Raw genomic sequence first — 17,443 nt, 5'->3', positions numbered from 1 at the left:
GTCAGCCAAGATATTGTCGATACCAAATTTTTAAACTATGATGGAAACAATTAAAATAAAAATGGGTCCAAGATATGCTAAATCAATCGGCCCATAAAAGAAGTTTTAGTTTATTATTGATTTTATGACAAGGACATTACGATCCTCTTGTCCCAGAATTTGCCTGCCCTCAAGCAAACATAGTGTTGGATACTAGAAAACTTGCTCACCTTCCCATGTGGCATCATCGAGGGGCAAGTGTTTCCAACATAGCAAATATTCCTTGATGGTGTGATTCCACAATTTGCTCTCCCATACATCAAGGATTTCGACAGGCTCCAACATCAACTTCCCTTCATCATTCAAAGGTAGCAGGTCGGTGGATACAAGGATGTTCTGCCCCATAGCCTTCTGTTGGAAATCTAATAGGGAAAGTGTGATACTGAGAGGAGGGGTGAATGAGGATCTATAAAACTTCTTCAACTTCAACATGAAACATATTTGATATCTTCACATAAACCCTCATTTGAACATTAACCTTACATCAATGTAATCATTCACATCAACATAATATCAGATCTAACTTCTAATTGCATCAATGAAAACTCATAAACACATAACACATTAACACACAAATTTGGTAACGTAGAACCTGTAAAGTGAAGACAAAACTGCAATGGGGATGACACCCATGAAATCTTCACTACTGCAGCAATAAAGTGTGTCTGTTAAGGCTACAATGTTTGATCACTTTTGAATATCTACCCTATGAGGGGTCTACCCTGTTAAAGACTAAAAGAACTACTAGGTTCTACTTTGATTAAAGGATTTTTACATCACAACTAAGTGAGTAATCTGTTAGGAGATTTACAAAAGGTTGTTAAAGCTGCTCTGCTAAGAGATTTAAACCCTAAAACAACTGTTAGAATGTTCAGTACCTAATCCTTCGGTATGCACTTACAATGCTAATATCAGATCTCCTCTATGCAATATAATTTCACCTTACTGTGATTGATCTTCTTTTATCTCTATTTGAAACAATTCACTGCACTACTCGGTCTCAATTGTTTTTAACACTCTGATTCACCTCCAAAACTTCACATGCAACCAAACTCTTCATTGTAATATCCCTTGGTAGAGTCGTTTAGGAATCTAGGACATTTATCCTTAATCCTCTATTCTTACTATGAATTACTACTTGCAACCTTATGTAATCGATAAGATATGGGTGATGGAATATTGTTCCAAAGGTGCCTTGTAGGATAGTTGTAATATAATTGCTGCAATTAGATGATTAATCTTTCTGTTAGATCTGAACTGAGTTATGTTGCTGATGTATCACCTCTAGATTATATGCTTACTGATTTAGCAAGAGGCAATATAGGCTAGAAAGCTAAAGCCAACACTAGATAATTTATAAAGTAATGTTCCTTTCTCAGTTGTCTGAAACTGAAACTTAAATTCTTGACTCTTATTCTGAAGCACACCTTAAACTTATGTAATCTGTGAGGTATAGAGAGTGATAGTATTATTTCAAGAACATTATGGATATCTTAGATTCTTTATAGAGTAGTTACCAGAAAGACATATTATTGTACAATACTGTCTCTAATTGGACAACTTGATCTATATGAGTTGAATTGATCATACATATATGTTAAGAATGGATAATGATGAAGTCTTGATCAATAGCTTATGACATTGTTGTAAATATGCTATGTAGATGGAAAAAAGATAAATATAAGTAATAGTTCCTCCTGAATGCCAGTTCAGATTTAATTAATTGGGATGTTGTCTTCTATTGATAACTATCAAGGATTAATAACTCTTTCAAGCCATGAATTTAACCCCTGTTAGTTACGATCTCCAATTCCTTCTACAAGTATTTGTCAGTGTCTAAGAAATTACTGACTCTACCCGGTCATGCTGCGTGCGCTTGTGGACTGAACTTCACTATTCCCTTCCTATACAGATCGTCTATAACTTCATTTGGAACTCAATACTCGATATACATAGTGTCTGGGATGGGTTTTTTCTTTGAGACATTCTCTGCTTGGATGCCGTAAGTATACCAGATTTCTGTCATCTTTTAATCGCTACTAGTAATTATTTTTTGTATTACTTATCTGTTGGCTGATTGGAACTGATTTTTGTTCTTCTCCTAATCGATTTTCTAATTGCACGAGACTGCTCAAAGGACATGGACATTCTTCAATGCTGACTGTATCTGTGGAGGTTTCTATTTGACGTAATTATAATATTTACACAGGGTTATGGATGTATTGTGCTGCTGACCTCTGACCTGGATGCTGCGTGCTCTTCATATTGAGATGCAATATCTTTGGTGTGGTTTACGCTCTCTTAATAGTCTTCCCGTTACCGCTTTTAAACCTCCTTTGTCGGCTTATATATTTTACACCTCCATTCTTCTTGCTTAGGAAAGGCCAACTATTTCAATGATTATAACATTGATCATTTCCCCAACATGGAAGAACGGAATGGGCGCATTGGATTGCAAGATACTTCCAATGGGATTATTTCCTGTATTTGATGCCTATGTTTTTATCCTTGCTGAATGTTGGGTTTCAAGTGTCCCGATTTATCAATTTGCCTGAAATCCACTTTGCTTCTCCGTTGAGTATATCAACTGGTTTTTGAGTGTGATCGTCTGATGTCCCTTCTATATTTTTTCTGAGTATCTTCGTCTTTTTAATACTATGAAGAATGAAGACATACGTCTCTTGTCAAAATTTACATTTTAATATAATATGATATAATATTTCATATTTAAATATTATTTGTTCTATATAATATTTAAGTATTTATTAATGATGATATGTGAAATATTATCATTAGTCTTTACATTTTAATATTATTATTCTTTTGTATATATTAGTACAATTATACTCTTTCATTATATAATTAATAAACTATATTATAGTTTATTATTTTATTGAGTTAGTATTTTAATTTAATAATTATTATATTATATTATCTTTTATTAAACATTAATGATTGATTATATCTAATTATTTATTTATTCATTTGTTTAATCTTATATTAACTCTTATTATTAAATCAATCATGGAAATTAGGACATTACATTCATCCATACACTCACACACGCAAACTAGGTCATAGACCCTCCTTAAATAGTTGTTTGGGAAAACCTTCTAGATCTCAATCAACGATCTAGATTCATTTATTTTCCCACTTCATCCTTGCAATTTTCTGATTGGTGAATTGCCTCGCATAGGGATTAATGATCTTCCTTTTAATGCATAATCAGCTACTTGATTACCTCCTCGATCTTCAAAACACACTTCTAGCTCGATAAAAATAGTTCACATGAGATTTTGTGTAATTCCAAACAAATATGTGAATCTGTATTATTCGGCACTAACATCGTACTAACGCTAAACATAAACTGTTGCATCATGTTATCCCTCAACCTAAACTATACTCGACATATACTGAATTACTCGGCCTCTATATCACTCGGCATCAACTACTATCCCTGATAAACTCAGCAATCATTGGAGTACTCAACAACCTCTGGCCTGCTTGGCAGTAACTACTACTCGGCACGTAACTTGAAATATATACAAGTCTTTGTTGTGAGGTTTTCACACATCGCCCCAAAATCTTGGGGACCCCCTTTTTAATCGCCTTTAGGGCCAGTGGAGAAGGTTAGATGTATTTTTCGCCCGGTTTCAACTTGATTTTCCAGAGCTATCAGTTCTATCCTCAGGCCGAATAAGTTCAAAATTGATTTCAACTTGGCAGGATAAGATTGTGAATTTTGTACTTAGACGATTTCTTTTGAAAATTTGGATTTAATTGTAAATTTGAATGATTTTCAAATAAGGAAATTTTTCGTTAGACTTAGGTACTCGGAAAATCTTATTTTTTTTGGTGAAATAGAATTTAATTTTGTAAGATGAAGTTAAATTGCAAAATCGATTTTTACTCTAGAGGCAATTTTTTTTTTTGTCATAAAATTTTAATTATTTAACAAAATCAATTTAGAGGAAAATTGCAAAAATTGGCGTTAATAGATTAAATTTGCCTTGAAAGCTTTTGGTATTTAATGAAATTGGTAAATTAATATTAAGAAATGGCTTTTGGTTAGCCAAAATTCAACTTCAAGGATGTATTAATTAGCAAACCCTCATTAAATAGAAATTTTTAGCATCCCCAAGGCACCATTCAATTTCGTTTTGCAATTTGTGGTTGATTAGTAAATTAAAAGTGCAGTTTTCATTTTAGAAAATTAAAATTTTGGCAAAGTATTTAAAGTGGGCCACTAACTTAGCTTTAATTTTCTTTTTTTTTTCCTCTATAGGACCAAGTCGGCCAGCCTGGGAGGAAGGTGAAAGCTGCTATAAAGAGAGTCCCCTCCCATTTCATTTTTATCAATTCATTTGCTCCTCATGCTTGGGCGAATTTGAAGCAAGGGCAGATTTCCAGACTTGGGCGAAATTGGTGGAAGGCAGTTTTTTGGCGATTTTTGAGCAATTTCTCCATTGCCATTGTTGGGCGATTTGTCTAAGGGCCAGATTTTTTGCGTTTTTGGGGATTTTTGCTCCACTTTGTGTGCTGCGATTTGTGCCCTAGGTGGCAGATTTTACAGATTTTGCTCCTTCTTTGCTTGGGCGAATTTTGTGGAAGGGCAGATTTTTTTTCATGCTTAGCCGAATTTTGTGGGGGCCGAAATTTGTGGAAGACAAAATTCTGATTTTCTAGAGGGGCTGCAATTTTTATATCAGATTTGGGCAATTTTGTTGGGAGAAGAGATACATATGAAAGTTTGATTTTTGCATAGAAGGCAAGTGTTGGATAAGCTTAGAGGCTTTGTTTTCTAATTTGCGAAGGGATTTGTAATTCTTTGATGTCATATCCCGGGTTCCGAAAAGTTGCTGTAAGATTATTAGTTAAGGTGAAAGTCATCATCTAGAGTTGCAAGGAGTGCTTAAGCTGACATCCATTCTTTCGCTCTTTTCTAAGAATTGCACTACTTGGTTCTTCTTGCCTTTTGGTCCACCACTCTACCATCCCGTAATAGGGCGACGAGCATGGAGGATGATAGTGCAAGTAAGAATCCCAAGCGGGCAAACGCTAAGAAAGACAAAGAGGATATGACGCCCAAAACTTCCTTCTTCTCGAAAATGAAGAAAATAACCGATACTAATATCGCTACAGTGGACATGATACGGATGAGGGACAGACTAAAGGAAGGACAATCCCCCTTGGCAAAGAAGATATACAAGAGCGGAATTGTACATGCAGCAGCTTTTCCTCCTACTTTGCCTTGTTCGGAATTGATTATGGAGTGTGCATCCAGATTTGATCTAGACAGTAAATCCATCATTTTTGGCGAAGGGAAGAGAGTGTTGGCCAACATTGGCGAACAAGCAATTGAAGAGACATTTAATATTCCCCAGAGCAAGGGCATGACAGTTGTAATGGTGGATCAGGCGGCCAAATCATTTCAAGGTAACCAAGAGGCCTACTTCTCACATCTAAAGCGGAATTGGATACACGAAGGAAGGAAAGGAGTTAACAAATCAACAAGGCTTACAGTGGCAGATTTCAAGCCGGAATATGGCGATCTCATTGTTCTTCTCAGCCGGATCATGGGCCTAGCTCAAGCTATGCAATTCGAAAACTGGATGTACTTCTTCATTGATGAAATTGAAAAGGGAAAAGGAAAATTTGATTGGGCTAGGATCATAAGTGAAAATTTAGAGTTGCAACTTAGAACAGTTCAAAACCAAAGGCAATTCTACATGGGATCCTATCTGTTTTACTTAATTGCTAGATTGTATGAGAGTCCGGGACTTAGGGCCTTAGGAGAGATTGGTAATGGGCCGGGGCAATATTTGGTGCATGAATGCTATCCGCAGCTTCATTTGCACAATAACAAGGATTACAAGATGTTTTGCGATGCATTCGCCATGAAGACAGTAAGGGTATTACAAGGGGCGCCTGCTAAGAGACTTTCATCGGAAGCAGAAGCAAGCATTAAGAAGTTTGGGAGTTGGTTCATCCAATTCCCGCAATTCACATACATTAGAGTGGCAAGAAGTACAGTTTGTCCCAAGAGGCTTCCAAGATACCCGCCCGACAAGGTAGTTTTGATGGAATTGGCTAGGCAGCTTGAGCACTATGATAGAGTAATGAGGAATGAGAGGAAAACAGGCGTTTCCTTCTCAATTATGATTGGCAATGATAGTTGCCCAAATCGAGCCACCTTTGAGGCTGCGGAAAAGGAATTGGAGTGGTATCATCTAGGATGGTACAGAGCAAGGCAAGGATTTGACCCTGTTGGTCTTATCAAGGCATCTCATGGAAGCGAATTTAAGCATGTTCCCACTATAGAGGACTTTTGGGCCAATGCAAAGGATGATTTTCACGTGAGAAAGCTAGCTTTCTCGAGATTGTCGGTGAACATGATGAGAGATATCAGATGGAGAGGCCTTGATATTCCCGATCAATTGGAGGATGATCGTAGTGTGTTGAGAGAAGACTATGAGACAGTAGTTGGAACAGAGTTGAATCCAGTGGATTGGGACGATCATCAGGATCCTTCCTTGGAGGCAGTCACAAGGACAGTAGATTTGCATACCGAGTCGTGGTATAATGCCAAGTTGAAAAAGCTACAAAGACAAAAGGTTCTCCTTACTTATGAGATGATGAAACCAAAGGAAGGTCTAGTAGAATCAATCGGACAGAAGGGTGAAGGAAGTGGCCGACAATCGGAGACAGTTAGAAATAGCAAGAAGAGGGCTTTGGAGGTAGAGAAAAGCCAAGAACGTTCGGAACCTCCAGCCAAGAGACAGCGGGCAGCGCCGTCAAGGGAGAGTATAACTAAGGCTAGAAGCCAAGAGGTCAATTCGAGTGATAAAGGGGCCGCAGTGGAGGTGAGCTCTGATTCGGAATCAAGTGGCTACAGTGAAAGTACGGAGTACTCCCCTCTCTCGGAGAACCAGCAAGGAAATATGGCAGAAACTAGTAGAGAAGAAGATGGGCCGATTGATATTGAAGAGATAAGTCAGGCGTCTAAGGCCGTTGGTGATGCTTTGTTGGTTGAACCGAATCCGGATTTGGGGACATGCACTGCACCACTATGGTTAAGGCAAATGCTTATGCCGAGAGGCGAGGTGGTAATGGCTCACGCAGTTGATGATATCCAAGGACTAATAGAAAAGGATGATAGCGAGAACCAAAAACAGATGGCAAATACGGTGGCAAGGGTAATCAGAAGCGACAGTGATGGTCACCGAAGGGTTCAGATTGCTATACCAACAGTCAATAAGGCAGCGGATGAGATTGCAGCCCAGGAGTACGAAATAGTAGAACATAATTTGGGAAGAAATACAGATGATATGGAATGTGAGGAGGTTCAAGAAGGCATAGCATCAATCAGAGAAAGATTGAGGAAGGCAAACGAAAGGATAGTAAAGTTGGAAGCCGAAAACAAATATTGGAGAGATTGCCAGCCAATCCAACAGCTGCATCAGGCAGCCCTTCCTCAAGACAGCGGCAGCAATTCAGAAGAGGTATCAGCTCAGTTACATGAAGTAAGGGGTTGGATCTATGATACAATCCAAGATGGGCGAAATTTCTTGCCCTCATTCATCTCAACATTCCAGTCATTGGTGACTGTTAGAAACAAATTCAGATTATTTGAAGAGGAATGGAAGAATTTTCTTCCCATCAAGGATTTGGTTATTCCTAGGCTGCAAGCGTTCATTAGGCTACCGGAGGCATATTTGGAAAGAGCCCGGTTGGTTGATGAGAGAGGATTGAGCATAGTTGAATCTTGGTATGTCGCATTGACTACCAGATTCAGAGCACTTGAAGAAATTCATGATAAGATTGCACAACACGGCCCAAGCGTCGACACTTCCATTTCGACCATGATGAGCGACGTTGGGGTGGCGCTTGATTTTGAGGGTATTAGAGAGGAGGATGTCAGTGAGACAGGATTTGGATCGAGATTGGATGAGTTAGGAAAGGCTGCCATCAAAAGGAAACATCTGAACACCCTTTCCTCACTCAATGCTTTTATTAGGTTTGCAAAAGAATATGAGAAGGATCACGAAAGGATACTACAAGCAGCAAACAGCGTGGCAAAGTCAGCAGAACTCCGAGCGAAGCACACACCTTGTCCTCCTATGTAAGAAGTTAACGAAAGGCTAGCTAAGTTCATTGCCTTAGCTAAAAGAACAAAAGAAAAAGGAAGAATTATATTAGAAGATTATCTTATGTAAGCCCAAGTGGCAACTTTCTCTTTCTTCTAGAATAGGACAAGTGTTTGTTTCTGATTGGCCACCATTTTGGTGCCTTCTCATTGGTTGCCATTTTTGCACTTTTTTCATTGGTCCATTGATGAGGTGGCATCTTCTCATTGGCCGATGGGGTGGCAACCCTAATTAGGGTTTTTGGATCCAATCTGGATCGTCGATCTTGTTTTGATCTCTACCGTCCATTGTATTTTGGACCTCTATATAAGGCCATTGGCTCTCATTTGTAAAGGGGAGGGGTTGGAGAAATTGTTGCGAAAATAATACCAAAGTGCTCTCTTTTTCATTGCATGTTGACTAAGAACATTGGGTGTTATTGCATGTTTTCTACTTCCACATAGTTAAATTTTCTTTTCAAGTTGAAGCAATTTCATTTCAAGTTGTTAGAGTAAGAGTAAAATAAAATGGATAGTTGCATGGTAGCTTTGGTAGATGTTTGATAGGGGTCAACACTAGGCCACTAGCATCCTAGCGGCTGGTTGGGAGGCTTTGTGTGGTGATCTAGTTTACTTTCCTTTGAAGCGTTGCATCTATGGAGGTAGGGCCGCTAGTTAGCCTTCATTAGATTCGATCCCCGTCCATCTGCTAACCTTCCATTCTTAGGAGTAGGAGTAGTTGAGTAGCCAAATTTCATGCTTAGAAGAGGTTAGTTAGAGAAGTAAACCAAAACATCGACATTCTCACCTTCCATCGCCATTCACCCTACATTGCCATCATCGCGCCATCAACATCATCTAGCATTCACACCGAACCACCATCTCCATTTTCTCACCAAGATCCAAATTTTTCTCAAACAAGAAAACGTAAGGCCGCCTACGTGATTACCAGCAAATCACATTGATAAAACTGAGCGAGTATCCAACGGTGTAAGGAACATTGGAGTTATACTCATGTCCCATGAGAGATAACTTTTCAAGAGAGGAATTGTGTATTTGATATTCTGTATCAAGCATCCAATTACTAATATGTTATGTAGTGACACAAAACGCACATCAACATTATCTGGCGCTAGAAGGAGGGCAAGAAATTTTTCTTTTTGAGAAACTTTCAAGATAAGTATGAAGAAGAATGGTGCTTCCTAGATCAAATCAACCTAGAGCAACTTGGAGAACACTTCAGGATCACCTTGTAGCCAGTTTGGGCTCAATTGCTTGGGAGGAAAGTGAAAACACCAGAGAGTATTTGGACACCATTGAAGTATTGAATCAAGAAGAAAGGAAAGCAAGAGCTATTGAAAGGAGAATTCAAAGGAAGTTGGAACGCCAAAGAGAATTGGAAAGGAAGCTTGAGAGAGAAAGAAAGGCGCAAAGACAAGCTCAAGCTATTATCAAAGAAGACTCAAATTAGAGAATCACTTGAGTCGGGTCTGAACTATATTCAAGCTGGATAGAAAGATTGGATCTTTTTCCCCTGAAAGATTTGAGAGATTGATATCGGATAAGAGACAGAGGATATTGAGAAATACACCACACCAAGAAGAAGATTTACTTGTGTTAGAATCTCCCAAAAGGTCAAGGAATCGTCAGGTAGCTGATATCTCAAACTTAGCTAGCTCCTCAAGTGGTCAAACAATCCAAGCTTTGGTTAATTCGCCAGTTCAAGTTCAAGTTCAAGTTCAAGCCAATCAACCAACAATGGCTCAACCACCATGGATTCAAAACAATGCTTCACCCATTTCATTCCAACAGTACCATGATCTACCTAAAAATCCTGAGGTTTTTTGCTCCAAGTTTTTTGTCAATAACCCTAACTGCACAGCAGAAGAGCATATCAAAGTGTTTCAAGAGGCATTATGCAACAGAAGAATTCAAGAAGAAGATGTTGCATGTAGGCTTTTCCCCTATTCATTGAGTGAGGAACCATATTACTGGTTTGTCAATTTGCCAGCATCATCAATAACGGGATGCGTTCAACTCAGGGAAGCCTTTATTGCAAAGTTTGGTATACCCACCACACCACTGGAGTTACATAGAATGTTTGTGGACATCAGGAGACGTGATAAAGAGTCAGTAAGTTCCTTCAATGATCGTTTCCATAAGGCTTACACGAGATTGCAAGCTCCTTACACAATAGCAGAGGCGGGTGCATTGGAAGCATACTACAGTGCCTTAGACAGCCAGACGGCTATGTTCACAAGGATGGCGAATCTTGCTCCTACAACGCTAACTGAGGCTTACACTAAAGCAATTAAGATTGGGAGGCAATTAGGCCAACAAGGAATAGAACCTCAAGGTGTAAGGTATCCGAACAATCCAGTTCCACAACTTGCTTACCAAGCTCCTACAAATCAATTGGTGGTACACCCGGGACCTCCATTATCTCAAGCACCACCCTCAGTACCAGTTTATCTACAAGGTGCAGGTTCCTCCACGAGGACACAAGAAGAGAAGGATGAGATGAAAGAGTTGATTGACCAAGTCAAGAAGCTATCCACGGAAGTCACCTATTTGAGAAATCAGAACAATCAACTCCAAAGTTCCCATAGAAACAACCAAGGAAGCAATTATCAGAACCAAGGGAATAATTACCAGAATCAAGGTGGAAGTTATCAAGGAGGGTATCAAAGAAACCATCAAGAAGGGGGATACCAAAGAAATTATCAGGATAGAGACTACCAAAGAAACAATCAAGGTGGTGGTTATCAAAGGAACTATCAAAACAACTATCAAGGTAACAATCAGTCACAAGACCAAGGATATAGCAATCAGTCTAACCAAAGGAAGACTTGGAACACAGGCCCAAACAATGGAAATGTGGTGTCGCCACTTGATAATCAGGCCTCAGCGGACAGTAGACCGGTAGATAGAATATTTCTAGCTGAGTCCGCTATGTCCAAATATTGCAGATTTCATGAGACTGATTTACATTCGGAGTTAGGATGTGCTGAGTTCAAGAGGGCATCTAACCTGTTTCAAAACATAATAGATGAGTCAAATAGTCAGGAAGATGTGAAGGTCACGGGGTATGAGATTGTTCCATCCCCGGGATATGATCAGTGTTTGACTTTTGAGGAGTTTTCATTCCCGCCAGAATTTGAAGCATATAAAGAGCACCAAGGAAGATTTCCACCCGAATCAGCCAATGGGCCAGTTAGCGAGGTGATAAATCAAAATGAATATAACAATGAGTCGGATTTTTCTTTCCCACCTTTGGAGGATACTGTTCTAGTTCAAGGAACAGGTGGGAATCAAACATTTCAACAACCGGCTAGCAACGCAAGATTTTATCAGAGAAACAACAGGAGGAATGACGGACCCTTCACATCCTCCATTCCCCCGAATAATTTCAATACACCTCCACACCCCAATGCGAGCAATGTACCAAATGCTTCAAGGGATGCCCCTGAATACAGACAGAGTAACCATAGCAGTGGGAATGGACAACAGAATTTTCAACAGGGTACACAAAAGAACAATCAAGATGTTCAAAGATCACAGAATGTCCAGTCGACACAAGAAACAAATAGAGGAAGAACGGGAAACAACACTGTCAATAACGAAGAATTGAAGAAGTTGGGACAAAGTGTGACAGAGGAAATGAGGAAGATCAAGATCAGTCTCCCTTTGTTCGAATTACTGAAGATAGCAGAGGTTAGGGATACGTTCCTTAACAATTTGAAGGATAACAAACCACAAGGATCTCAAACTCAAAGTACAGTAACACATACTCAAGGGAGGTCTCCTCCTAATTCGGTGCATGTAATCCAAGACGCTCTAGGAGCGAATATGACAAATTCATCTCAAGAAATTTCGTATGGTGAGGGGGAGAACCCTACACAAGAGGTTGCATATGGCGACATTAGCAGTTTCAATGGCCAGTTAGGGCCTCAACCAATTTATGTGGCTCAAGGATCGACGCCTATAGAACAACAAACTCAAAAGAGTCAAAATCCGGTGAACAATAAAGAAAAGGTGAAGAAGGAAGAGATTGCTCAAACAATAGATTTCGGAGTGAAGCCAAAGCAAGCACATAAGACACCTGTGGTATATTATCAAGGGAAAGAGGAACCAGCCCCATTCTTGTTGTCAGTAAGGATGTTCGGGAAGTTGCTTCACAATTGTTTGATAGATTCAGGAGCATCAAGCAACGTCATGCCTTTGAACATTTGCAGAAGGTTAGGAATCACGCCTTTGGACTCCAACAGAAGAGTTACTCAATTGGATAAAACGGAAGTGCCAGTGGTAGGAGAATTACACAATATACATATGCAGTTGGCATCTGATCCGAGGATGGAACACATGGTAGACATTTCAGTAGTGGATGTAGCCGATACCTACGGATTGATCCTAGGGAGAGATTGGGCTAGAAAATTGAATGGATATATGGCTACTGACTTCTCCCACATGTGGCTCCCATGGAAAGGTTTGGCGAATCAAATTAGAATTGATAGCACCCCAAGGTTGAGATTGATAGTGACCGAAAATGGGGAGTCAAACGAAATATTGTTTGTGGAGACAAATATGAGCACCTACAGACCAAAGAAAGTAGAAGTATTGACAATGAATATCATAAGCAAAGGAAGGGATTCCACTGAGATCCTGATTGAGTCAGATCCAGATGCTTCGTCCGATGAGGGTGAAGGCATGTTTGAAAATTTCAAGAATTTCGTGACTAGGACCGTGCAACAAGGAATGGAGTTGGGTAACCGAACACCAGTAAGAGACTTATTATTACCCAATTGGTGCAGAATTCACAATGCATTCCACTCGGAGTTATCTTGCTCTCCGTGTACAGTAGCCTTAGAACAAGTGGAAAAGAGAATACCAGGGGCTCTAAAACGAGAAGATCAACATGGTAAACAAAAGGTTGAGATTCAACAAGTTGAGAAGGTTGAGATTCAACAAGTTGATGAAGCAGAAAGCAACATGATGGGTGAAACAAAGAACCAAATTACACCACCCAGTGCGGAAATAAAAGAAGATGATGAAATAGACGAGTCGGAGAGTCTCCAAAAGGAGAAGCATCTAGAAAGAAATGGAGTATGGACTCTAAGATTCGATGGTTCCCGAACCAAACAAGGAGCTGGAGCCGGATTTGAGTTAGTCAGCCCAACAGGGACAACATATTTAGAGGCACATAGATTTCAATTCTCATGCACTAACAATGTGGCAGAATATGAAGCTTTGATTTTAGGATTGTTATGCGCTATCAAGAAAGGTGCCAAAATACTACGTGTTCTTGGGGACTCATATTTGATAATTGAGCAGATAAAACAGAAGTTCGCCTGCTATGACAAGAGATTGAAGAGATATAGAAACAGGGTTTGGGATTTGATAGAGGACTTCGATGCCTTCAATATCAAGTTTAGCTATAGAGCGAACAATCAGGTGGCAAATGCCCTTGCACAGACTGCAAGCTCGCTGGCACCAATTAAGTTGCATGGTTTGAAGAAATTCAGAGTTGAGTTGGCATCGGTTCCATCAGTACCAGACAATGTCAAGAATTTCCAAGTGTTTGAAGATGATAGACATATCCTCAAATTCTTGACCAATTCAGATGATTTCACAGCGCAAATCATAGATGGTGAAGTGGATGAAGAAGCAGAGATTGATGCAGAAGGAATTATGAGCTTAAAAGAAAATACTATTCCAAAGGGGATTATTGAGTTAGAAAGGATATTTGACATGGACCAGTTCCACAAAATGCAGTATCAACCCACAGGGGGCGATGAGTGTGAAAAGGTTAATTTGGGGACAGAAGATTGTCCCAAAATAGTTCACATTGGGAAAGTTTGCACACCTAAGGAGAAGGCAGATATATTGAGTTTGATGAAGGAATTCCCAGATGTAATTGCTTGGGGATATGGAGATTTGAAAACATATGATCCTTCTATCATCACACATACAATTCCACTGAAGGAAGGGAGTAAGCCATTCAGGCAGCGGCAGAGGCCAGTCAATCCTTTGTTAGAACCATTGATATATCAAGAAGTAAAGAAGTTGCTAGATGCGCGGATCACTTTCCCAGTGAGACATTCAACGTGGGTCCCCAATCTTGTCCCAGTAAGGAAGAAGAACGGAGAGATAAGACTATGTGTAGATTTCAGAAATTTGAACAGAGCCTCAGAAAAAGACAATTATCCATTGCCATCACTAGACGAGGTTTTGCAAATTGTAAATGGAGCCCAAATGATGTCATTTATGGATGGATACTCGGGATACAATCAAGTGATAGTCGAAGAAGAAGATAGGTTAAAAACAGCTTTCACCACGAAGTGGGGAACATTTGCATACAGAAGGATGCCTTTTGGCTTGATCAATGCAGGCGCAACATTTCAAAGAGCCATGGATTATGCTTTCAAGGACTTAAAAGACAAGTGCATTATAATCTACATGGATGACATAACCGTATTTTCAAAGAACAGAGAAGATCACATTCTGGATTTGAGGAAAGTTTTCAGGAAATGTAGTAGGTATGGAATTTCTCTGAACCCGAAGAAATGTATGTTTGGAGTCACTGAGGGTAAATTGCTAGGACATATAATTTCAGAAAGAGGTATCATGATAGATCCAGAGAGGGTGGAAGCAATTTCCAAACTTGGCATGCCAGGAAGTAAGAAGGAGCTCAAATCGTTCTTTGGAAAGATCAACTTTGTGAGAAAGTTCATATCTGCATTTGCTGAGATCGTGAAGCCAATGAATGACATGTTGAAAAAGGATGCAAAAGTGGATTGGACTCCAGTAGCTAAGAAGGCATTTGAAGAGATAAAACATGCTATCATCAATGCACCAGTTCTAGTGAGTCCAGATTATGAGAGGCCATTCAATATATATTCTTTCGCCTCTGATCATGCATGCGCGGCTATTTTAACATAGAAGAATGAAGAAGATGAAGAGCACCCGATAGCCTTCATGAGCGCACCTTTCAGAGAAGCTGAATTGAATTATCCAAATGTGGAGAAGCAAGCTTATGCCTTGGTGAAGGCAATGAAGAAATTCAGGCACTACATCTTGAGAAGTAAAGTACGTGCAATTGTACCTGATATAGCAGTGAAGACGCTATTGATGCAGAGTGAGCTTGGAGAAAGAAGAGGCAAGTGGGTCGCCACTATCCAAGAATATGACATAGAAATCCTACCAATGAAATTGGTTAGAGGACAACAATTGGCACAGACCATGGCATCAGAGGGGCCTGGACTTGTGCAACAAGTTTATGAATTGGAGGATGTACATCCCGATGAATGGTACCAGGACATAACCAACTATTTGTTAAATCATCGGTGCCCTTCACATTTGAATCCAGTACAGAAGCGAGCATTGAGATTCAAGAGCAGAAGATATATGTTACAAGGAGCAGTATTATACAAGCAGAATCATGAAGGGATATATTTGAGATGTGTCGGAAAGGAAGAAGCCAGAAATATTTTGGAACATTTTCATGATAAATGGGGAACAGGACACGGATCAGACTTGGCCACAGCACATTGGATACTAAGAGCAGGATATTATTGGCCAACTTTGTTCAAGGATACTCACGAGCACGTAAAGATTTGTCATGTTTGCCAAACTTCGGCAAAACGACAAAGGAATCCGGCAATGCCTCTGCGGCCAATCATCGAGGTGAGACCTTTCGCGATGTGGGGACTTGACTTCATCGGTCCTATCAATCCACCTTCCTCAGCACAACACAGGTATATTCTAACCGCAACTGACTACTGTACTCGGTGGTCAGAAGCCCAAGCTTTCAAGAATTGCACTGCTGAGATTGTTATCAAATTTTTAGAGGAAAGAATCACTACCAGGTTTGGGTGTCCTTCTGCTTTTGTTTGTGATAATGGTTCTGCTTTCACTTCTTTGAAATTTCATACATGGGCATTTGATCACGGGATTATTTTAAAATTTTCATCAGGTTACTATCCCCAGGGAAATGGCCTAGCAGAATCCACAAACAAGAACCTTTTGACTGTGATTGGAAAACTTTTAGACAGGAACCCAAAAGATTGGCACACACAACTGAGATACGCTTTGTGGGCAGATAGAACAAGAGTTAAAGAGTCCATAGGGATCACTCCTTTTCATATGGTTTATGGACAAGACCCTGTATTCCCAATTCAATTGAAAATTCCAACTTTAAGGTTCATACAGGAATACTATGATGAGAACGAAGACAGAGTCCAAGTCAGGTTGACTCAACTGATGCAGTTAGATGAGAAAAGAGACGAAGCCCTGGAAAAATTTGCAAAACATCAAGGGGTAGTAAAACGTTGGTTTGACAGAAAAGCACAAAACAAGGCCTTCAGGATTTCTGACTTGGTCTTATATTGGGACAAAGCCCATGAAAAGAAAGGACAACATAATAAATTCGACAAACTTTGGAAAGGTCCTTTCCAGATTGTTGAGATCATCGTAGATAATGCATTTAGACTCAAGACACTCACTGGAGAAGATGTCCCATTGTCCGTCAATGGGCAATTCCTCAAGCATTATTTCCAAGCCTAGGACTCTGTCCGGAGCCCTTTGTACATAGTTAGTTTAGGTTTGCTTGCAGTTGTTAGTTTAGGTTTGCTTTCAGTTCTTTAGAATAGAGTTTATCCTGGACCATTTGGCCCAAGGGTTCGAGTAGTTTCCCTTTCAATTGTTTAGAGTAGTTTTCTTTTAGTTGCTTAGTTTAGGAATTTTGAGGGAGCTTGAATTTGATTTGCATCAAGTCATTTGACTTGAGATCTTTTTGCTTCCCTCAGTCGGAGAGTAGTTTTGGTTTTGGACCTTTGCAAGTGCAAAGGAGGGTTCCATGTTATCACTCATGGGCAAGGTGTGTAGATTTTATATTATATTGGGACAAAACGGAGTCTGTCTTGTTCATTTCTCGAATGCATTTAACAAGGTTCAGAGATTAAAGGATGTGTCTAGTCGTTGGTCTATGGTAGGACTTGTACTAAATTTGGGTTAGACTCTATAGAGGTTCTTAAGTTATCTTTTGACATGGTTACAACATTCTACTCACACTTAATTGCTCTGAGTTCTTGGTGTTTTAAAGTGAAGTTGGACTTAGTAAAAATCATACACCTGCTTCAGCGCCACTGTGGTCTTCCAAACCCTCCGCAAGCTTCATTGCCTGCAAACCAAACAAAAGATTGAAAAGAGAGAAGAAAAAGAGAAAATATCAGGAGAAAAGAGAAAAGGCAATATTAAAGTGAAAATAAAGATAAAATTTGG

General features: G+C 39.6%; 1 protein-coding gene across 12 annotated transcripts in view; it reads right to left on the bottom strand.

The window, feature by feature from the left end:
- Window positions 1-17,443, bottom strand: part of LOC149570935 (uncharacterized) — a 281,257-nt gene that overhangs the window by 217,226 nt on the left and 46,588 nt on the right. Inside the window, exon 1 of one of the 12 annotated variants that reach the window (XM_089812487.1) lies at window positions 2,275-2,663. The exons of 9 other annotated variants lie outside the window; for them this stretch is intronic. Coding sequence is in view for 1 of the 3 variants with exons in the window: in XM_089812486.1 (XP_089668612.1) it covers window positions 2,282-2,303 (22 nt within the window). In the remaining 2 variants the exon portion in view is untranslated. Of the gene's footprint in view, window positions 1-2,274; window positions 2,664-17,443 lie in introns of those variants that run through there. 2 more of the 12 variants (XM_089812486.1, XM_089812488.1) reach the window with 2 other exon arrangements.

This window comes from Cupressus sempervirens, chromosome 2 (genome assembly GCF_028749045.1).
Source record: "Cupressus sempervirens isolate cs-2001-9-10 chromosome 2, ASM2874904v1, whole genome shotgun sequence".
In the NCBI taxonomy this organism is placed as follows: Eukaryota; Viridiplantae; Streptophyta; class Pinopsida; order Cupressales; family Cupressaceae; genus Cupressus; species Cupressus sempervirens.
Note: the sequence above shows the minus strand (reverse complement) of the source record. Positions and strands in the feature narration are given on the sequence as shown.